This window comes from Populus alba, chromosome 1, assembly GCF_005239225.2.
Source record: "Populus alba chromosome 1, ASM523922v2, whole genome shotgun sequence".
Classification (NCBI taxonomy): domain Eukaryota; kingdom Viridiplantae; phylum Streptophyta; class Magnoliopsida; order Malpighiales; family Salicaceae; genus Populus; species Populus alba.
The window spans coordinates 53393876-53417293 of NC_133284.1; the positions used below are offsets into that span (position 1 = coordinate 53393876).

At 36.3% G+C, this 23418-nt stretch overlaps 1 protein-coding gene and 2 pseudogenes across 1 annotated transcript; 1 reads left to right on the forward strand and 2 right to left on the reverse strand.

Moving 5' to 3' along the window:
- The window catches only part of LOC118046645 (pentatricopeptide repeat-containing protein At1g30610, chloroplastic-like), a 26744-nt pseudogene extending 15888 nt beyond the window's left edge, over nucleotides 1-10856 (reverse strand).
- LOC118029443 (disease resistance protein Roq1) lies at nucleotides 645-1987 on the forward strand. Its single transcript, XM_035033331.2, has one exon. It carries the CDS (start codon nucleotides 705-707, stop codon nucleotides 1761-1763), a length of 1059 nt encoding a protein of 352 aa, XP_034889222.2. The 5' UTR covers nucleotides 645-704; the 3' UTR covers nucleotides 1764-1987.
- A 2124-nt stretch (nucleotides 10857-12980) lies between the features above and the next one.
- Nucleotides 12981-21439, reverse strand: LOC118029448 (uncharacterized; annotated as a pseudogene).
- Nucleotides 21440-23418: the final 1979 nt, after the last annotated feature.

Here is a 23418-nt window from a genome sequence, read left to right on the forward strand (position 1 = left end):
GTGTACCAGTATCGGAGCATTGCCGGAATCCATCACCAAGCTGTACCATTTGGAAACATTAAGATTTCACTGATTGTTTACTCAATGCAAAAGCTTCCCAAGAAAATGAGGAATTTAGTGTTAGCTTGAGACATTCTTCATTTTTGATGATCCCAAAGCTAGTGCCAGCTGAGGTTGAGACTCTTAACTACTGCCTTCAAACTCTGCCGAATATTCTTGACTGTGGGTCCGGATCATATGGTTGAAGAGCTGGATGTTTGAAAAACTAAGAGGAGCATTGAAGATATGCAAGCTTGAGCAATGTGAGAGAGACAGAGAAGAAGCTGAGAAAGGCAGAACTGAGTGGAAAAAGAAGAAAACAAATTGGTGTTGAATGGAGTGATGATGAAAGGTAACAGCAGTGTCAATTTCCGAGGATTTGCTGGAAGAGCCTGCAGCCTCACCCAGACATAAGAAGCTTGACAATTGGGTTATGGAGTGAAAATTTCTCATCATGGATATTGCAACTCAATAATCTGACCGTGCTGAGATTGAAAGGCTGCCAGCAAGTTGAGGCAAACTCAACACTTGGATGTCTTCCACGCCTTAAGATTTCTAAAGATGAGTGATGCCTAATTTGAAAATGTTAGGCAATGAGTTTCTATAGCAGCAGAGACAGCGCAGGTGTACTGTTTCCAGCACTACAAATACTCACTCTATACAGGATGGATGGTCTTGAAGAATGGATGGTACCAGGTGGAGAAGTTGTTGCAGTATTTCCTAGTCTTGAAAAGTTGAGCATTGAGTATTGTCGAAAGTTGGAAAGCATTCCGATATGTCGTCTTTCATCTCTTGTAGAATTTGAAATTAACAATTGTGATGAGCTGAGATATTTGTCTGGTGAATTTCATGGCTTCACGTCTCTTCGAGTTTTAATTGTCCAAAACTGTCCAAAGCTGGCATCCATTCCAAGCGTACAACACTGCACAGCTCTGGTGGAATTGAGTATATATTGGTGCGGTGAGTTGATCTCAATTCCTGGTGATTTCCGAGATTTGAATTCTTTGAAGCGATTGGGGGTTTATGGGTGTAAATTGGGAGCTCTTCCAAGCGGACTACAATGTTGCGCATCCCTAGAGGAATTAAAGATAATTGATTGGAGAGAGCTTATCCATATCAGTGATTTACAAGAATTGTCTTCGCTTCGAAGATTAAAGATTAGAGGTTGTGATAAGCTCATCAGTATTGATTGGCATGGTTTACGACAATTGCCTTCTCTTGATTTTTTAGAAATCATCGGGTGTCACATGGTTTACGACTATATCCGCGGCCTCACCCAACTGCAGGAATTGAGAATCGGTGGTTTCTCAAAGGAGATGGAGGCTTTTCCAGTAGGAGTTTTAAACTCAATCCAACACCTTAACTTGAGTGGGTCCCTCAAATCCCTATGGGTATATGGATGGGATAAACTGAAGAGTGTACCACACCAACTTCAACACCTCACTGCCCTCGAGACATTGGGGATAATTGATTTCGATGGAGAGGAGTTAGAGGAATCATTGCCAGAATGGATGGCCAACCTTTCTTCTCTTCAATCTCTCACTATTTGGGGTTGCAAGAATCTAAAGTATATGCCAAGTTCAACAGCCATTCAACGCCTCTCCAAATTAAAGGAATTGAGTATCTTCTGGGGATGTCCACATCTTAAAGAAAATTGTAGAAAGGAGAATGGCTCTGAGTGGCCCAAGATTTCTCATATCCCAATGGTACACGTGTATACGTAAGTTGGGGCTTTAATTATTCCGTTCAATCTCCATGAAGTGCTGCCCAATTAAAAGGTTGCCTCCTCTAGATTAGCCACGGTTCACAATTACTCTCCTCCTATTCTTATTGGGTGTTTTATTTCAATTGTCACGTAAGCTTTGCGATCTACCTTTGTATATCCTCAATTTCTAGCTCATGAACCTTTTTCTCTAAAAAAGAAACCTCTTCATCCTCTCCTTGAACATGTTTAGTTTTATTATTTTTCCAGCTATGGTTATTTTGCAGCATACAACAAGCAAGCAATAATCAAAGATTGTTAGGTTCTAATACCAACTAATATAAACAGAAATAATACAAAAAAAATAGCAAAAACAAACAACATAATTCTACTAAAAAGGATCATCACACCCAAAAACCAGAATTCAAAATTTTATTTCTTAATAATTTACAATGTCAAGTAGTTTCCTTTATAAGAGATTTACAACTCCTTAAATAAACTAAAAAAACACCTAAACAAACTAAAACCTTGAAAATAAATTAAAAAAAAGCAATAAAATTCATAAACAAATAAAAAAATAAAATTATTAAACATAATATTTTAAAATAAATAAAAAAAAGATAATAACTAAGAAAAATCAATTTTCCAAAAAGAAAAAATAATCTCCTCGGAAACTCTATTGTCCCTTCATTTATTCGACTAGCTAGTTTGGGCATGTAATCACAATACGAGGCTTCAAGACACCTTGCTCATACATTATTTATAACCACACTAAGGAACACAATATATCACAAGCATTAACAAGTAGATACATCTGAAGCCATTTTAAAGACTTACCTCACCTTTATAGAGCTTGGATACCTATAACAAGCTTGACAGCTTGAAATGTTACCTTCATTGAACTTAGATACCTATAATAGGCTTGACAGCTTGAAATGTTCTAGAGCAGAGATCCCATCGAGTCCTTTTGCATAGTAGCAGGTCGCCAAGCCCTTTACAGTGGTTTCTTGATAGATTGCGGAGCTTTATACTGATAGAAACTCCTTAATTGGCCCACATAGTCTTGAGACATTCTCAGGATGAATAATTTCAAGACTCATTCTCACCTAAACCTTATCATCATTACTAGGACATGCTGGTTTGCTATCTGCATGAGTGCATTCCATTAAGATTTCAAGGATTTTCATGATTTAACTGTACAGAAAATCTATGTTTGATTGAATCCAGGAACCTTTAGACGAGGCCTATTATAATCACTATAGGATATTAATAGATCTTACAATACAAGGTTAGGCGAGTTGCTTTGAGCAGCAAGCACACGCACCTCATGCATTAGCCGCATGAGGGTGTCCTTTCTAAACCGCTGAGCGTTTTCTTCGAATAAATTCAACCAAGCACTTTTGCAGAATGCTTGAGACTCTCCAGCAGAATTTGTGGTAATACAAGCAAGAGCAGGATCAAAGTCTTCTTTTTCAAGCATCATGCAAAATCTTTCTTTGACAAGGACAAGAAAGTTAGATTTCCATAACTATGAATTCTGACATTTTACACTTCCTAAAATTTTCAGAATTCAGAATTTTCTAACAGATGAATTACCTAGAAGCATTTTACAAAGATTGTGTCCAAAGTGTACTAAAAAGATAAGTTCTTGTCATCCCTCCTCAGGAATTCAACAAGGCATCCATTTTATTCCTACAAGTGCTTTTGACTGTTCTCATATAATAGCACCTTCAATCAGGCTATTCAGTCAGGACGTAGATGCAGTTTGGCAGCCTAGCGTTATTTTTATGGAGATGCTATTAACATCCATTTCAATAATATGTTGATAATCACAATAGATTTGAGAAGTACCTTTCCAGCTCTAGAAGCATCCAGTACCATTCGAAGATGACGGTTTGCATTGAAGTGGAACCCATGGCGCAACATATTTTGATAAATGTACTCAAAATCATCCCACCTCTTCTCTGCAATGCTTGCATCAAGCATGGTGTTGAAAGTATAGATATCTGGTATTACCCGAAACATGTAATCAGATCTTCTGCTGATATGATTGCCATCATCTAACATCTTGTTGAAAAGCTCGTTTGCTTCTTCAAACAATCCATGTTCTAGATACGCTTTCAGCATTATGTTGCAAGTAACAAGATTTGGGGGGCAAAAGTTCCTCATTTGATTGAAGATGTACACAGCGTTTTGAATGTTTCCAGAGTCCAGACAAGCTTGGATTAAGCCAGTGTAAGTTACTACAAGCGGCTTATTAGCAACCTTGCATATTTTCTCAATCTGTGAAATGAAAGGAGGTTGTGATGGACTGTTTGTTCAAAGAAAAGCTAGTGGAAATAACAAGCACACAAATTGTACGTAGTTGAAGTGACACCAAACCTGTTGCAATCTACTTGTTTATATCATGGAGTTTTACAAAAGCATCAATGAGTGTACAAAATATATAGCTTTAAAGCTTGCAAACTATTAAATGCCCAAAGAGACATCCCAGCAGTTAGGAAAGGGCCCCAATTGTGCAGCCCAAGGCTTCTTCAGTCTCTCAATGAACCAAAGACGCAACACATGCATATTCTTTGTGCATTCAACAACACTATAAACTGAAACCTTAACTGGGCAGGCAACAGTTATCAGTACACAGATTTTTGCTTTTTGCAGTGATATAGCTCCCCGTGCTTATAAACTCTAATTAGCAACACACCATTCAATGCATGCGGATCGTTTAGCTACAATACAGTGTTCTTTATATTAAGTTTTAAATATACATGCACAACAGAAACATAGTAGATTAAGCATAAAAAGATTACCAGATCTAGTGCTTCTTGACACCTTCCAGATGTACAGAGACAGCGTGCAAGATCATAATAAAGAGCAGCTGAGCTCACAATTCCCCGTCTTTCCATGTCTTTGACAGCCAACACAGCCTCTTCTGTCTTACCCTCTCTCCAAAAAGTATTGACGAGAACTGTATGTAACAAGAATTTGATTTCAAAATGAGGTTCTATAAAATCAAATGGAAGAAATGATAGACCAGTCAAGCACCTTTATATACTAAGGCATTTGGAATGGAAGACTTCTGAACTTTTTTGAAGAACTCATGAACCAAGTTGTACTTGCCACAAGCAAGCATGACCTGCTCAAGTACGAGGCAGAAAACCATTTTATCATTTCCTGGTTATTACAAAAACTAAGATGTATATTCAAGAAAATGAGAATATCTAGCAAACTGTTACCAGTTCCATAAGTCCACTTTATAATACAACATAAGGCTTTTCATAGGAAACATTTTTCTTGATGGTATGCAGGTCAAAAGGATAGCTCATGCTCCTATGCTTTGACAATGATATTTAACACCAAAACCACCCTAAAAGATGCTAGATTGAGCACCTATCTTAAAGAGCCCAAAATGATGGGAAATTATCACTTCATGATGCTATGAAATGGTTCCGCCTCTTACTACTGAAAACTAACATTGGAATCCAACATTAACAGATAGTAGAAACTACCACATGAACACATGAGAGTGAATCAAGATAAAAAAAGCCTTAGAATTATCTTAATTGTGAAGTATCAAGGCGCAGTCATTTGAATATGAACCATAAAATTGAATATGAGAAACAGAAAGCCCAACCAGAGAATTAATATTGTACAGCAAGTTCATATGACACCCTATTCAACCAAACTGATGTACCTAGGTTAGGTTACTAACTTCATACTGCAAAAATCAAAGTCTTTTTTTCTGAATTAAACCTTTTATTTAGCACTGGGTAAAACCTGGGGTACGTTCAAACCTCTTAGCCATCATGCACCAAGCAACAGGTGAGATGAATCTCTGGACGACACCAAAGAGGTTGGTGGTAGGATTTGAACGAACAGTTCATGATGTACTTTTACTCAGAAGAAATAAGTCCATATGCTTAGATTAGAAGTCTAGTTCTATGAACAACTCTATGAAAGTTGAAATATGGAGTGATAATCATAGTAGCAAGTCAGCAAACATGACTAGCTGTTTATCAGAACAATGATAAACTCATACAACAAGGTATTGCTAAGAATCTAAGATACAGGTTCTGCTGATGTGAAATATTGTTAAGAACCATGGATAGTAAAAACAGTATTACCTCCATAACCAGTCCATACGTTGCAGTAGAAGGTTGCACATCCTTTTCCTTCATCTGCTGTAAGACCCAAAATGCACCTTCCCATTGTTTTCGCCGAACACAAGCATTTAGCACCTACATACAGAAGGAATGTCAAAATGCCGTGGATGATCATAGCTGGATTTTTGCATTATGTAAATTGCAATGATTCACAGATGAAGAATTTTGAGAGAAGTCTTTCTCTTTTTTTAATGTTATCAGCTGTATGTTTGTACAATAAATAGGGAAGAGAAGCTAACCTATTGACCCTCAAAACAAGAAATAAATACTAGATAGAAAAGTATTCTATACTAAACTAGAAAGCAATAATCTAGAGAATCTGAATAGTTAATACCAGATTCTGTTTCCTAAACCATATATACTAAGATTTCTCTAAGATCCTAACTGATTTTGAGACTGATTTCCACACTCCCCCTCAAGCTGGGTTGTATATGTTATACATGCCCAGCTTGTGACTCAATTCTTCAAAATTAGTTCTTGGTAGAGCTTTGGTGAGGATGTTTCTAGTCCTGGAGGAATATCCATGTATACTTCTTCTTCCAAGTCTCCTTTAAGAAAAGCATTTTTGATGTCTAGTTGATGTAGTGGCCAGTCTTGGTTAGCTGCTAGGGACAGAAGTACTCTGATTGTATTAAGTTTGGCCACCGGAGCAAATGTTTCTTGATAATCTATTCCATAGGACTGAGTATACCCTTTTGCAACCAGACGAGCTTTTAACCTTTCAATACTCCCATCAGCCTTATGTTTGATAGTAAAAATAACCATTTACACCCAACTGGTTTCTTTCCAGGTGGAAGTTCAGAAATTTCCCAAGTTCTATTCTTGTTTAAAGCACTGATTTCATCACTCACTGCCTTTTTCCACCCTGAATCTTTGAGAGCTTCTTCAATAGACTTAGGAATCTGTACACTGTCAATGGCTGAAACAAATGCATGATAGGTTGGTGATAACCCTTCATATGAAACAAATTTGCTGATGGGATGACTTGTGTATGATCTAACACCCTTTCTCAAAGCAATTGGAATATTTGAATCATCAATAACAGAGGCAGTATTCTCACAGTCAGAAGTTTCCATACCTGAGTATATTGGGGTAGAATCTGGACTTGGTTCTGAATCTTGGTCATGTGCAAGAGGTATTGTGTGCTCTATCTCCTTTCCAAGTTTTTTTCTTCTAGAGTAGGTAAGAAGCTCATGATTTGTGATTTGTTTTGGTGTAGGATGAATCTGGTTAGGAGATTGGACTGAGGTTGGTGGTGCTGGGACTGATTGGATTGAGACTAGAGTTGTAGTGTGAGGACTCAAAGTAGGAGAGCTCATTGTGGAATGACTTTGGACAAGACTATGTTGGTTGTCTCCTGGGTTAATTACATGATCAGATTGTATATCCCAATTCTGATATTCTCTCATGGTTGCCCCCTAAAGATCAGACTTGGGATAGTATGCTTGATGTTCAAAAAATGTGACATCCATAGAGGTATAGACCTTTTTGTAGGCAGGAGAATAACATTTATAACCCTTTTGGTGTGGAGAGTATCCTATAAAAATGCATTTGAGAGATGTAGGGTCCAATTTTCCTCTATGGTGTATATGGACAAACAATGAGCAGCCAAACACTTTCGGGTCTAAGGAGGAGAGTAGTTTGGTGTGTGGAAAGGCTTGTAGAAGGACTTGGCTAGGAGTTCTGAAGTTTAGAACTCTGGAAGGCATTCTGTTGATGAGATAGGTTGCTGTGAGTACAGCTTCTCCCCAGAATTGTTTTGGCACATGAGTAGAGAGCATAAGGGATCTAGCAACTTCCAACATATGTCTATTCTTCCTTTCAGCCACTCCATTTTGTTGTGGGGTGTTAACACAAGAGCTTATATGGATAATGCCTTGATTTAGACAAAAGGTATTAAGGCTAGAATTGAAATATTCTTTGGCATTATCAGTTTTTAGGATTTGGATTTTAGTCTGGAATTGGGTTTGTATCATGGAATGGAAGTTTTGGAAGATCTGACTGACTTCAGATTTTTCTTTCATAAGGAATAGCCAAGTCAATCTAGTGTGATCATCAACAAAGGAGACAAACCACCGAGTTCTAGTTATATTGTGCACTTTTGAGGGTCCCCATACATCACTATGAATCATTGCAAATGGATGTGATGGTTTATATGAAATGGTGGGATAGCTACTGCGAACATGTTTAGAGAGTTGACATATTTCACATTTGAAGGATTGTGAGCTTTTATTGGAAAAGAAGGATGGAAACAGCCTTTCAAGGTACATGAAGTTTGGATGACCAAGGCGATAGTGCCATAACAGAACATCACTATCTTTATTGACATGAAAATTTAAAGCTGACTGACCCTTGAATGATATATAGCTTCTGTTTTGAGTTTGCCTTAGAGGAATCTCACTTTTGAGGAGATAGAGCCCAGAACACATCTTAGCACTGCCAATCTTCTTCCCCGTATCCAGATCCTGAAATATACACAAATGAGGAAAGAATTTAGCCACACAATTTAGATCACGAGTCAATTTGCTAATTGAGAGTAGGTTGCAGTCTAGGTTAGGAACATGGGGGATAGAGTTTAGGATCATGTCCCTTGAGAGTCTGCTTAGGCCTATTCCCTTAACTTGGGAGGAAGACCCATCAGCTATACGGACTGTAGAGTTATTAGTGCATTGATTGTATTCATTAAGAAGAGTGGCATCTCCTGTCATATGGTCTGATGCTCTAGAGTCGATGATCCAAGGGCTTGAGTGTTTCTTACTAACAGTAAAGGCTGTTGAAAAGTTACCTTTTTGTGCTAACAGTCCAGATCCAGAACCAGAGGCTGACATACTTGGTTGAGACAGTGAATTCTGATTGAAGAGTTGTTGTAAGATCTCAAGTTGTTCCTTGCTGAAAGGACTTGTTTATGTTGGCAGAATGGTGTTCTTATCTCGGTTGTTATCTGAGTATACATTGTTGGCACGTCTATCTTTGTTATTTATTGATTTTGATGGTTTCCAATCAGCAGGTTTGCCATGAATCTTCCAGCAGTTTTCCTTGACATGTCCTGGTTTGTTGCAATGATCACACCAGGGTCTTCCTTTCCTCTGTCGATTATCATAGTTGCTGTTTGAATAGCCTCGAGCAGCAAGGGCAGATCCTTCCATTATATGAGCTGAGTTGTGAGGTCTCATCATTACTTTCTTTCTACTTTCTTCACGTCTAACCTCAGAGAATGCTTCTCTGAGATTTGGAAGAGGTTTGGTTCCCATTATTCTTCCTCTAACTTCATCAAGATTCTTGTTGAGCCCGAGAAGAAATTTGAAAGTTCTTTTCTGCTCTACAATTCTTCTATATAAGACTGTGTCTTCAGGGCAATTCCAGCTGTGAGTTTCAAACATATCTAGGTGCTGCCAATGACGACAGAGAGTGTTGAAGAATTGAGTAATAGAAAGTTCTCCTTGGCGTAGATCATGTAACACTACCTCAATCTCAAATAGTTCTGATGTATTTTCAGAACTTGAGTAGGTTTCTCTTGCTGCTTCCCAGATTTCCTTTGTTGTTCCATATAGCAAAAAGTTTTCGCCAATTTCATTGGTCATTGAATTGATCAGCCATGACATTACCATATGATTTTCAGTCTTCCATGTTCGAAACATGGGATCATTCCTTTCTGGTATGATGATATCCCCTGTGAGGTAGTCATCTCTGCCCTTTCCACAAATAAACATCATGACTGATGATGACCACTGAAGATAATTGTATCCATTGAGTTTGTGTCCTGTGATTTGGTGTGATGTGCCTTCAGTGCCTCCTGAAAGGCTAACAGATGAGGTTGTTCCTGGCTGTGAGGTCACCTCAGAGAGAGAGCTTTGTCCTGTTGCTGCCATGTCTTAGAGAAGCAGATTAGGGTTCAAAAGTAGGCTCTGATACCATGAAGAATTTTGAGAGAAGTCTTTCTCTTTTCTTAATGTTAACAGCTGTATGTTTGTACAATAAATAGGGAAGAGAAGCTAACCTACTGACCCTCGAAACAAGAAATAAATACTAGATACGAAAGTATTCTATACTAAACTAGAAAGCAATAATCTAGAGAATCTGAATAGTTAATACCAGATTTTGTTTCCTAAACCATATATACTAAGATTTCTCTAAGATCCTAACTGATTTTGAGACTGATTTCCACAACAAATAATTGATTGAATATGCCAAGGGAAATAGTTAATGCATGATCAGCAAGTTATGGCACAAGTCCATCCTTGGTGTTATACCCAATTAGTGGGAAGAGATGCAATGGATGAGATAGTCGGAATTCTTAGAATGATCTTAAGACTACGGAAAATATGCCCTCTCAAAACAATATACAGTAATCATTTTACTTTGCTGTTACAGGGACCACAAAGCACCCTTTCAGGTCATCTCAGATTTTACAAAGCATGCTTATTGTTTAATCTGTTGATAACAAGATCAGTTCATATCTAGAGAACATGCAGAAAAACTATAAAGTTTTAGATAACAAAGATAAGTCAAAACTCAGCTTAATGGGTATCAGTTACAAAGGTGTAGATTCAGTGAAAGGGACTTGTCATCCAAAAATTTCAGAGGGTTATTATGTCATCCAGCATAAGCATAAGGTGATGCAATATACATAACATTAGCTTCTACCTTGATAACAGTTTTGAACTATCATGTATTTCAGGCTGACTTTGAGCACATGCCCACAAACACATGCATGCAGAGTTAATTACATGTGACATGCTTGGGACAACTAACAGACATCAATATGGGTTTTGAAGTAAAAATTATAGTGCAGAGGTTACAGACAAATGTTTTCCAGATATAGACGGCTAGTTTACTGCCAAGTGTCACTAACCGCATTGTAGACAACAATATCAGGTTCCAACCCTAGGTCCCGCTTCCAGAGTGCCCCAGATTTGAACTTCTTGGGAGGAGATCGCATGATATCTAAGACATCAAATGAGGATAAAAACAACATATTTTTATGTTCGCTCTTAACAACTTCCCTTTTCTTTCATTACTATATTAAGGGTATAAGTATTACATTGTTTGTTATGCATGACATTCTTGTCATATTATCATGGTCTATACAACAATAAATGACATACATCCATAGACACAATATCATATCAAATAATATCAAAATATCTTTTACCTATAAAAAATAAAACAAGATAATATTCATCCATCATTACATTGGGATCTCGATTCATCTACTTCAATTTGTAGGGTATATGGTGTTTTTTTTTTTTTTTAAGTTGCAACTTCTCTACTACTTCAATTAACACCACTTTTTCACAATTACCACTATCAATAATCAAATTACATACATTGTCCTTGATGGTACAAGTTGAAAGAAAAAGACTAGTGTGTAGCCAATCTTGATTTGAATCACTTTTAAGAATAAGCAAACTCTTTTGGATAATTGAGGTAGCACCATCATTATCTTAGAAAACCTCCTCACTAACTTGTGATATATTTAGTTATCGATTCGGGCTAAATGAATGATATTTTTTTTGTTAGTGTATTTTTTTTTTTGGTCAAATCAAAAGCCACCTTTGTTAATTACCCTAATAACCTATTGTTTATCCATAATCAAAGCTCTCTTATAGGCTTACAAAACTATTTATAAAGAATGCAAACACAATACATCTTGCATGAACTATCATAATCTACTTTAAATACCTAGCAATCAACTACTCTTTCTGAAAAATCATTCTTAACCATCGGTTGGTAGAGTTTTCAATGTACTTAGCAATAGTTCTCCCATCCCAATGTATGGAGTCATTGGTAAAAAGTTTATATGTATCCAAACGGAAAAAAGTGTTCCTTTATCTTTCTCTTTAATTGCTTCCACCAAGCATAAGCTCGCCCTTTTAATCTAATACCAATAAGCTTCACCCTTATCAGCTCTTAAACTTTTATGCATTTGAAAATCCTTTATACTTCATTCAACTAAACAATAAACTCTTCAACTTGTAAAGTTCCTACAAAATTAGAAAGTTTAATTTAAAAATCAAAATCTCCATGAAGTGCTGCCCAATTAAAAGGTTGTCTCCTCTAGATTAGCCAGGGTTCACAATTACTCTCCTCCTATTCTTGTTGGATGTTTTATTTCAATTGTCACACATAAGCTTTGCGATCTACCTTTGTATATCCTCAATTTCTAGCTCATGAACCTTTTTCTCTAAAGAGGAAACCTCTTCATCCTCTCCTTGAACATGTTTAGTTTTATTATTTTTTCTAGCTATGGTTATTTTGCAGCATAAAACAAGCAAACAATAATAAAAAATTGTTAGGTTCTAATACCAACTAATATAAACAGAAACAATACAAAAAAATAGCAAAAACAAACAACACAATTCTACTAAAAAGGATCATCACACCAAAAACCAGAATTCAAAATTTTATTTCTTAATAATTTACCATGTCAAGTAGTTTCCTTTGTAAGAGATTTACAACTCTTTAAATAAACTAAAAAAAACACCTAAACAAACTAAAAACCTTGAAAATAATAATAAAAAGCAATAAAATTCATAAACAAAATAAAAAATAAAATTATTAAACATAATATTTTAAAATAAATAGAAAAAAATAATAACTAAGAAAAATCAATTTTCCAAAAAAAAAAAATAATCTCCTCGGAAACTCTATTGTCCCTTCATTTATTCGACTAGCTAGTTTGGGCATGTAATCACAAGACGAGGCTTTAAGACAGCTTGTTCATACATTATTTGTAACCACACAAAGGAACACAATATTCACAAGCATTAACAAGTAGATACATCTGAAGCTATTTTAAAGGTACCTATAACAAGCTTGACAGCTTCAAATGTTACCTTCATTAACTTAGATACCTATAACAGGCTTGACAACTTGAAATGTTCTAGAGCAGAGATCCCATCGAGTCCTTTTGCATAGTAGTAGGTCGCCAAGCCCTTTATAGTGGTTTCTTGATAGATTGCGGAGCTTTATACTGATAGAAACTCCTTAATTGTCTTGAGGCATTCTTAGGACGAATAATTTCAAGACTCATTATCATCATTACTAGGACATGCTGGTTTGCTAGTTGCACGAGTGCATTCCATTAAGATTTCCAGTATTTTCATGATTTAACTGTACAGAAAATCTATGTTTGATTGAATCCAGGAACCTTTACACGAGACCTATTATAATCACTACATGATATTAATAGATTTTGCAATACAGGGTTTGGCGAGTTGCTTTGAGCAGCAAGCACACGCACCTCGTGCATTAGCCGCATGAGGGTGTCCTTTCTAAACCGTTGAGTGTTTTCTTCGAATAAATTCAACCAGGCACTTTTGCAGAATGCTTGAGTCGCTCCAGCCGAATTTGTGGTAATACAAGCAAGAGCAGAATCGAAGTCTTCTTTTTCAAGCATCATGCAAAATCTTTCTTTGACAAGAGGCGGTGGAGGAATCCTATCTTCCTGCTCCAAGTGCTTCCAAGTTATTTCCAAAACTTCTCCCTGCAGTCACAATGGGAATTTGTAACTTCTCTTGAATTGAAGATTAGAAATAAAAAGAACACTATTGATGCTGTTTAATCGTTGCCACTACACACATACTGCATGTATTTTTGTTTTTATTAATATAGGCATGAACAATTCTTTAGTACTTAATCTGAAGTCTTGAAAGGATAAAGTGAGAAATTTCAATTTCTCTTGACAGTTTATATCTAAAATTTGAAGAGGATAAGGACAAGAAAGTTAGATTTCCATAACTATGAATTCTGAGATTTTACACTTCATAAAATTTTCAGAATTCAGAATTTTCTAACAGATGAATTACCTAGAAGCATTTTACAAAGATTGTGTCCAAAGCGTACTAAAAAGATAAGTTCTTGTCATCCCTCCTATGGAATTCAACAAGGCATCCATTTTATTCCTACAAGTGCTTTTGACTGTTCTCATATAATAGCACCTTGAATCAGGCTATTCAGTCAGGACGTAGATGCAGTTTGGCAGCCTAGTGTTATTTTTATGGAGATGCTAATAACATCCATTTCAATAATATGTTCACGTAAAAGTGTAATTTCAAATAATCACAATAGATTTGAGAAGTACCTTTCCAGCTCTAGAAGCATCCAGTACCATTCGAAGATGACGGTTTGCATTGAAGTGGAACCCATGGCGCAACATCTTTTGATAAACGTACTCAAAATCATCCCACCTGTTCTCTGCAATGCTTGCATCAAGCATGGTGTTGGAAGTATAGATATCTGGTATTACCCGAAACTTGTAATCAGATCTTCTGCTGATATGATTGCCATCGTCTAGCATCTTGTTGAAAAGCTCATTTGCTTCTTCAAACAATCCATGTTCTAGATACGCTTTCAGCATTATGTTGCAAGTAACAAGATTTGGGGGGCAAAAGTTCCTCATTTGATTGAAGATGTACACAGCGTTTTGAATGTTTCCAGAGTCCAGACAAGCTTGGATTAAGCCAGTGTAAGTTACTACGAGCGGCTTATTAGCAACCTTGCATATTTTCTCAATCTGTGAAATGAAAGGAGGTTGTGATGGACTGTTTGTTCAAAGAAAAGCTAGTGGTAATAATAAGCACACAAATTGTAGGTGGTTGAAGTGACACCAAACCTGTTGCAATCTACTTGTTTATATCATGGAGTTTTACAAAAGCATCAATGAGTGTACAAAATATATAGCTTTAAAGCTTGCAAACTATTAAATGCCCAAAGAGACATCCCAGCAGTTAGGAAAGGGCCCCAATTGTGCAGCCCAAGGCTACTTCAGTCTCTCAATGAACCAAAGACACACTTGCAAAACATGCATATTCTTTGTGCATTCAACAGTAGTATAAACTGAAACCTTAACTGGGCAGGCAACAGTTATCAATACACAGATTTCTGCTTTTTGCAGTGATATAGCTCCCCGTGCTCATAAACTCTAATTAGCAACACACCATTCAATGCATGCGGATCGTTTAGCTACAATACAGTGTTCTTTATATTCAGTTTTAAATATACATGCACAACAGAAACATAGTAGATTAAGCATAAAAAGATTACCAGATCTCGTGCTTCTTGACATCTTCCAGATGTACAAAGACAGCGTGCAAGATCATAATAAAGAGCAGCTGAGCCCACAATTCCCCGTCTTTCCATGTCTTTGACAGCCAACACAGCCTCTTCTGTCTTACCCTCTCTCCAAAAAGTATTGACGAGAACTGTATGTAACAAGAATTTGATTTCAAAATGAGGTTCTATAAAATCAAATGGAAGAAATGATAGATCAGTCAAGCACCTTTATAAACTAAGGCATTTGGAATGGAAGACTTCTGAACTTTTTTGAAGAACTCATGAACCAAGTTGTACTTGCCACAAGCAACCATGACCTGCTCAAGTATGAGGCAGAAAACCATTTTATCATTTCCTGGTTATTACAAAAACTAAGATGTATATTCAAGAAAATGAGAATATCTAGCAAACTGTTACCAGTTCCATAAGTCCACTTTATAATACAACAAGGCTTTTCATAGGAAACATTTTTCTTGATGGTATGCAGGTCAAAAGGATAGCTCATGCTCCTATGCTTTGACAATGATATTTAACACCAAAACCACCCTAAAAGATGCTAGATTGAGCACCTATCTTTAAGAGCCAAAAATGATGGGAAATTATCACTTCATGATGCTATGAAATGGTACCCCCTCTTACTACTGAAAACTAACATTGGAATCCAACATTAACAGATAGTAGAAACTACCACATGAACACATGAGAGTGAATCAAGATCAAACAACCCTTAGAATTATCTTAATTGTGAAGTATCAAGGCGCAGTCATTTGAATATGAACCATAAAATTGAATATGAGAAACAGAAAGCCCAACCAGAGAATTGATATTGTACAGCAAGTTCATATGACACCCTATTCAACCAAACTGATGTACCTAGGTTAGGTTACTAACTTCATACTGCACAAATCAAAGTAATTTTTCTAAATTAAACCTTTTATTTAGCACTGGGTAAAACCTGGGGTACGTTCAAACCTCTCAGCCATCATGCACCAGGCAACAGGTGTGATGAATCTCTGGACGACACCAAAGAGGTTGGTGGTAGGATTTGAACCAACAGTTCATGATGTACTTTTACTCAGAAAAAATAAGTCCATATGCTTAGATTAGAAGTCTAGTTCTATGAACAGCTCTATGAAAGTTGAAATATGGAGTGATAATCATATTAGCAAGTCAGCAAACATGACTAGCTGTTTATCAGAACAATGATAAACTCATACAACAAGGTATTGCTAAGAATCTAAGATACAGGTTCTGCTGATGTGAAATATTGATAAGAACCATGGATAGTAAAAACAGCTATTACCTCCATAACAAGTCCATACGTTGCAGTAGAAGGTTGCACACCCTTTTCCTTCATCTGCTGTAAGACCCAAAATGCACCTTCCCATTGTTTTCGCCGAACACAAGCATTTAGGACCTACATACAGAAGGAATGTCAAAATGCCGTGGATGATCATAGCTAGATTTATGCATTATGTAAATTGAAATGATTCACAGATAATTGATTGAATATGCCAAGGGAAATAGATAATGCATGATCAGCATGTTATGGCACAAGTCCATCCTTGGTGTTATACCCAATTAGTGGGAAGAGATGCAATGGATGAGATAGTCGAAATTCTTAGAATGATCTTAAGACTATGGAAAATATGCCCTCTCAAAACAATATACAGTAATGATTTTACTTTGCTGTTACAGGGACCACAAAGCACCCTTTCAGGTCATCTCAAATTTAACAAAGCATGCTTATTGTTTAATCTGTTGATAACAAGATCAGTTCATACCTAGAGAATATGCAGAAAAACTATAGATTTTTAGATAACAGAGATAAGTCAAAACTTAGCTTAATGGGTATCATTTGGAAAGGTGTAGATTCAATGAAAAGAACTTGTCATCCAAAAATTTCAGAGGGCTATTATGTCATCCAGCATAAGCATAAGGTGATGCAATATACTGGGTTTAGCAATTTCTTAAATATCCATAACATTAGCTTCTACCTTGAAAACAGTTTTGAACTATCATGTATTTCAGGCTGACTATGAGCACATGCCCACATGCCCACAAACACATGCATGCAGAGTTAATTACATGTGACATTCTTGAAGTAAAAATTATAGTGCAGAGGTTACAGACAAATGTTTTCCAGATATAGATGGCTAGTTTACTGCCAAGTGTCACTAACCGCATTGTAGACAACAATATCAGGTTCCAACCCTAGGTCCCGCTTCCAGAGTGCCCAAGATTTGAACTTCTTGGGAGGAGATCGCATGATATCTAAGACATCAAAAAGTTCCTTCATATATCCTGCTTGTCCGAGAGGATACAAACACATTTCTTGCTGGAGAGGACAGGGGGGGGGAAGAAGAAGAAGAAGCAATGACATAAGTCAGTGAGGATTTCCTTTTACATTGTTCAATTAAATAACCTTGTATTAAATGAGAAAGGAGCAAGGCATCAGATGAAAATTCTTGAGCATTACCTGCATTGCATGAAATAAATTGAGTGCCTCCACAGGTCTTTTTGCCTTGCCAAGTACATGAAGTGCAGTTGTGTAAACATGCCTGTATCACGACATGATGATTTACCAAAATTACCAATCAAAATTTACAATTTTGTGAACTAATTCAAGAGAGGATAAAGTTTTGGATTGAGTGATACGAGTCATGAAAACTATATTTAGAAACAGAACAAGCTTTTTTTCTGCAACGTTAAAAGGTAAAAGAATATATGTTGCAAAAAAGCTACACTCCAAAGAACTAATGTGGGCTTCTCTTTCCTTACAGGACAGAGATTCACCCTGCAGTATGATGATGTTCAATTTAATCAATTATGTAGAACAATCTAGATTTTGTCTGGGAAGAAATTCTGAGAGATTATCTTTGAAATTTACCAAGCATCAAGATAAATTCCATTGCTCCTTGAATTTCAGTACTCCGTACTCTAGAAAGGTATTGTCCGTTCATGCATACAAACAGCAGTGCAAAGAAGATGAGAAGATGTTACCTTAGCCTGTGGGATTTATAGCGTTCTCGTATGTTAAGCCACTCGATAACTTGTAGCACTCGCCTCCAATTGCCCAATTTACCCAATATCTGGATAATCCTCAATACAGAATGATCTGTATATTTAACTCTAGCACTACGCATTGCCTTAGAGAACATCCACTCAGGCATATCAATATCAGCACCATTTAACCTGCCGAAATGAGCTACTTCAACTTGGCATGATAAATGAATCATCAAAGATAAAAAGAATGAGACTGGTTCAAATGAAGCATAGAAAAGATAGATGTACATGTTTAATGTAAGAGAATTTGTATGTTCACAAGGTTATTGACACAAGCACACATGCCCACATTGAAAAATGAATAGACAACTATTAGAAATTAGAAAGTTAATTTGATCTGATGTAAAATTGGGAATAGACAATTATTAGGAATTAGAAAGTTAACTTATCTATGATGTAAAGATTTTACCTAAACTTAATATCTATAACTTGATTTTATACTAGTATATAAAAATTACATCTAAAAATACAAAGAAAGGATATGCTAAAAAATCCAAGACAAAGAAAACAAAATTTGAATTAGAAATTATCAGGAACAAATTTCATTCCTTGTAAAATTAAAAATTATTAGGAATTGCTAAAAATATTTAGAATATGAGCATTTTAAGCACATTGATTTAGTTAGGAATTCCACTGGAATGCAGGCTCTCGAGAATTACTATCTAAAACAAAACATCATCCACACAAAAAGATATTCCCTTCATTGATGTCCTAACAGCTTGTTACTCCATAATTTGTTTACTTTTATATGAACTGTCCTGCTTTTTGGAAATAACAAACCAGTTAAGAAACCAGTGGCACCCCTTGCCCCCCAAGGCTAAGGCTGTCCCACCACAACAAAACTGCTTGGTGTGACCGTAATCTAAACATGGAGTGAGGAGAAGGGGCACATTAATCTCTGGACCACTTGTTACAGTGGCAAATCAGAGTCCAATGAATTCAAAAATCTATCAGGTATCAGTACACAAAGTTGGAAAAATAAACAGGGATGGACACATTGTATTGGAAATGCTTCTTTTGACATGAATCAGATTGCTTTGCTCTGTTACATGAAGACTGGTACAATTACACAGCATAGATCAAAATACAAAAAAGCTTAGCTACACAGAATTTGCACACACATGCCAATAAAATCTTGTTAGTTGTAATGAAAGGATAGTTAAGTTCAGTTGAGCTTATGAAGAAAAAAAGAGAGGATATAAAAGAGTATAGATTACACACCAGTTTCCTAGCTTCTGAATCTTCTCCTCTATTTTCCACATCGGAACTTTTGTCTTGCCAATAACATCATTGGATTGCTCAAAGCTTTTGAAGGCAGCCCTTTACACTTCAAAATCCTCACCATAGCCCCTTTCAAGAAAAGCCTGATCACTTCTTCTTGACAATCCGTTTTTCTGCACATATCTCTTGTCAGTAATTTTATCAGCTTGACTACGATTCCTGACAATTCCACCATTCATTTTGTTGACTCCAGAACCAATGTTCTCTTCTTCAAAAGCTTTCCCCTTTATTCCGAACATATCCAGGGATTCTTTAGCATGAGCAAGATTTTCTTTTAAGCCAATAGTTCTATCAATGCTTTCAATATATTCTAATACCATAGGACTTCGTTGAGCAATTCAAGTCTTCATACTCTTGGTTTCATTGAAATCCTCCGAGTCTGAATTCATGCTGCTAGTGTGATCCCTCAACCATCGTCCATCCCTCGTTGCCCCTCCCATTTTCCTTCTAAAATCAGCATGCAGACCACTTACTTTTCCACCCACCTTATGATTGAACTCTCTAATTCTACCTCCTCTGTAATCAAGCTCAACATTAACTACATCTTCTTGACCAGAGCATCCATCACTATTGTCACCAAACTCATCACTTTCCATGACTCCAGACACCTTTTCTCGATTGTTAAACCTCCTCAAATCCACATTGCTTTCATGTCTTACTGATGAAGGGGCATCACTCTCCTCTAAATCACCCTTCAAATTATATCTCCTATAATTGAGGTCCTCCAAGTCTGAATTCGTGCTGCTGGTTCTATTCCTCAACCATCGCTCATCACTTGTAGCTCCTCCCATTTTCTTTCTTGCATTAGCATGCACGTGTCTTTCTTTGCCACCCACCTTATGATTGAACTTTCTAATTCTACCTGCTCTGTAATTAAGCTCTGCATTAACTACATCTTCTTGACCAGAGCATCCATCACCATTGTCACCAAACCCATCACTTTCCACGACTCCAGACACCTTTTCTCTATTGTTAAACCTCCTCAAATTCACACTGCTTTCATGTCTTACGGATGATGGGGCATCACTCTCCTCTAAATCACCCTTCAACTTATAACTCCTATAACTGAGGTCCTCCAAGTCTGAGTTCGAGCTCCTGGTGCCATTCCTCAACCATCGCTCATCACTTGTAGCTCCTCCCCTCTTCCTTCTTACATTAGCATGCGCATGACTTTCTTTGCCATCCACATTATGACTGAACTCTCTAATTCTTCCTCCTCTGTAATCAAGCTCTGCGTTAACTACATCTTCCTCACCACTGGGTCCATTAGCATTCTCGCCAAACTCATCACTTTCCATGACTTTGGACACCTTCACTCGATCCTTAAACCCCCTCAATTTTACACTCCTTTCATCTCTTTCCAACAATGGTGCATCATTCCCCTCTAAATCATCCTTCAACTTATAACTATTTGACTTATGTACTTGATTCTTTTCTCTTCCAGTCTTAACAGACTCCATAGCCTTCAAATACTCACCAAAAGATGGTTTAAATTCTAACTCTTTCTCAATAACCCCACCACCACCAACCAACCGATTATCAGACTCGTCTTTTTGCAATGCCTTAACTCTTAAACCAACAACTCTCATTGCTTTCCCACGCTTGCTCTTCAATGGAACACCAGAAATTGGAGGTCTCCAAGAATTCAAAGGCCCACGTGAAGAATATGGTTTCCAGCTACAATTACAGGTTAAGTTCCCATTTCTTTCAAAACCAGATAAACCGTTTTGCCCATTTGTCATAATTATCACCTCCATATTATCAATTCACACCACACAGTCTCACAAGCCAAGCAAAACTCTATCTTGGAGTCACTAAAAAAGATTCCCTAGCTTTGCCTATGATTGAAAAATTACATTATCATAATAAAAAGTTGATCTTTTTCGATAATATACTGAAAATTGACCTTCAATAATCTGAATTTGTGAATAAAAACAAAATATAACCAAGAGAATTAGAAAAGAAACCAATGTAACTTACAAAAGCTCCCAGGAGAAAAGAAGCATGAGAAGAATGCTAAAATACTATAAAGTCGAGTTCTTTTTAAGGTTTTGTTTCACTCACTGTTTCAGTGCTTGTGGTCGAGACATAACATGATGACAACCTTTTACAAGGAACTTATCGTGGCACCAAACTCCAAACTAGCAGTTCTGCCTGTTTGCCCAATAGAAGCCGATGTCTGTCATTTGGGCCTCTGGATTAATATAGGATGTTTATCTTAAGGGCTACTCAATTTATTGGGCCCAAAGTGTAACCTTTCAAGTTCTCCTACTTCCACTTGTGAAACCCAAACAAAAAATCAACACAAGACCCAGATTTTAAATTAGAAGAATCAACCCAATTGATCTTATTTTTTTTAGCCAAAAGAATCAAAAACAACGTTTAACTGATTGAAAATTGGAGTTTTGATTAGTTCAAAATCTAGGATTATTAAGTTTTTTTTTATTTGATGGTAAAAGTATTCTCAAACTAGATTGTACATCAATAGAAACTATAAACTATAAATATTCTTAAATGATGTTAATGTCTTGTTTGTTCCAGGAATTTATTTTTCTAAAAATTATTTTTCACATTTTTTCATGTTTGATAAACATAAAAAAAGTTGGTCAACGAAACTGAATTACAATCAAAGGAAAAAAAGAATGATTTATGGCAGGAAAGTGTTTTCCTTTTCTTATTTTAAGGAAAACACTTTTCTTTTCTTTATTGACAAAACATGTACTGTCCAAAATACAAATCCCTAACTCTCTTTCTCTCTCAAATCTCTTACAGAACAATTAAAGCATCTCTCAGCTCTTCTTTCAGGTAATTTGTTTTTCCTCAAATGTCTTTATTTATCTTATGTTTTCATCCTTTTTATTTTTAATCTGTAGTTATAATAATGGCATAAATGTTTGTGATATATTTGCTGCATTTTTTTCATGATTTATCTTGTTAATTTACTGCAGCCATTCAACCATAACAAACCCAAATTTTTTCCTAGAAACCAAACACAGCAAACTCAGAGAATCACCATTCCTTCGTTTCGCCACTTAAAGAATCACAACAAACTCAAAGAATCACCATTCCTTTGTTAAGCTGAAGGCGCCTTTCATTTCGTCATTCCTTCCCTGTCGAGCCACCACTCTTTGTCAAGCAACCCATACACAGCAAACACAAACCCTTACATTTTTCCCAGAAACCAAACACAGCAACCCATACACAGTAAACCCAAACCCATTTTTCTCTTGCTGTGATTTTTTCATAGAAACCTGGTTTGCTGTGTTTTTTTCACAGAAACCAAACAAAACATTTTGTTTGGTTTCTGTGAAAAAAAACACAGCAAACCCATGCTCTATTTCTCTTTTTGTTTAATCGAAAAGATATGCTTTTAATTCCCCTCCATCTCTTCATCTTCCTCTCCTTTTCTTCAATTGCTTCTCTTCTAGAAGAACCCGACCCACCTAATGTCCCCTTCCCAAATATGCTACCTTTGGCTCTCCTTCTCCTTCTCTTATGCTTTACTGTAAATGCTTTCCTTCTCTGTTGATGATATGTGTTTCATGTGTTTTCTAGGCGTGATGTGCGTGCATTGATGATGATGCACAGTGATGTTGTGTGCGTTAATGATGATGATGATGCACAGTAATGAAAAGGGGAATTGGTTTGGGTAGAAATCTTAGACCGTGAAATATTATGTGCATTGATGATGATGATTATACACAGTAATGAAAAACTGAAATGGTTTGGGTAGAAAACTTGAGACCGTTAAATATTTATATACATAATTCATTAATAAATTATTGTATTGTTTGTTTTGGGATACAAAATTCATCATATAATTATTTTCTTTTAAGGCATTGTTTGTTTTGGGAATCAGCTTCTTTGAGCATAATTTATTGTATTGATTATGTAAGTATTTTATATACTTTTGTAATGTTTATTTCCCTAAATTTTTAGGTTTTGTTAGTAGAAAACTTTACTTTTTTGTTATGGATAGTAAGCTTATTCATACAGCATGTATGAGAGTAGTTGTAACTGTGATAGTTATAGGAGTAGCTATTATTGAACAAGAAAGAAATAAAATTATATACAAAGAGAACCACGTATAGATGAAATTGCTCAATGAGAATTCTA

Coding starts and splice junctions, on each gene's coding strand:
- LOC118029443 (XM_035033331.2), top strand. CDS start 705: ATGGATGGTCTTGAAGAATGGATGGTACCAGGTGGAGAAGTTGTTGCA.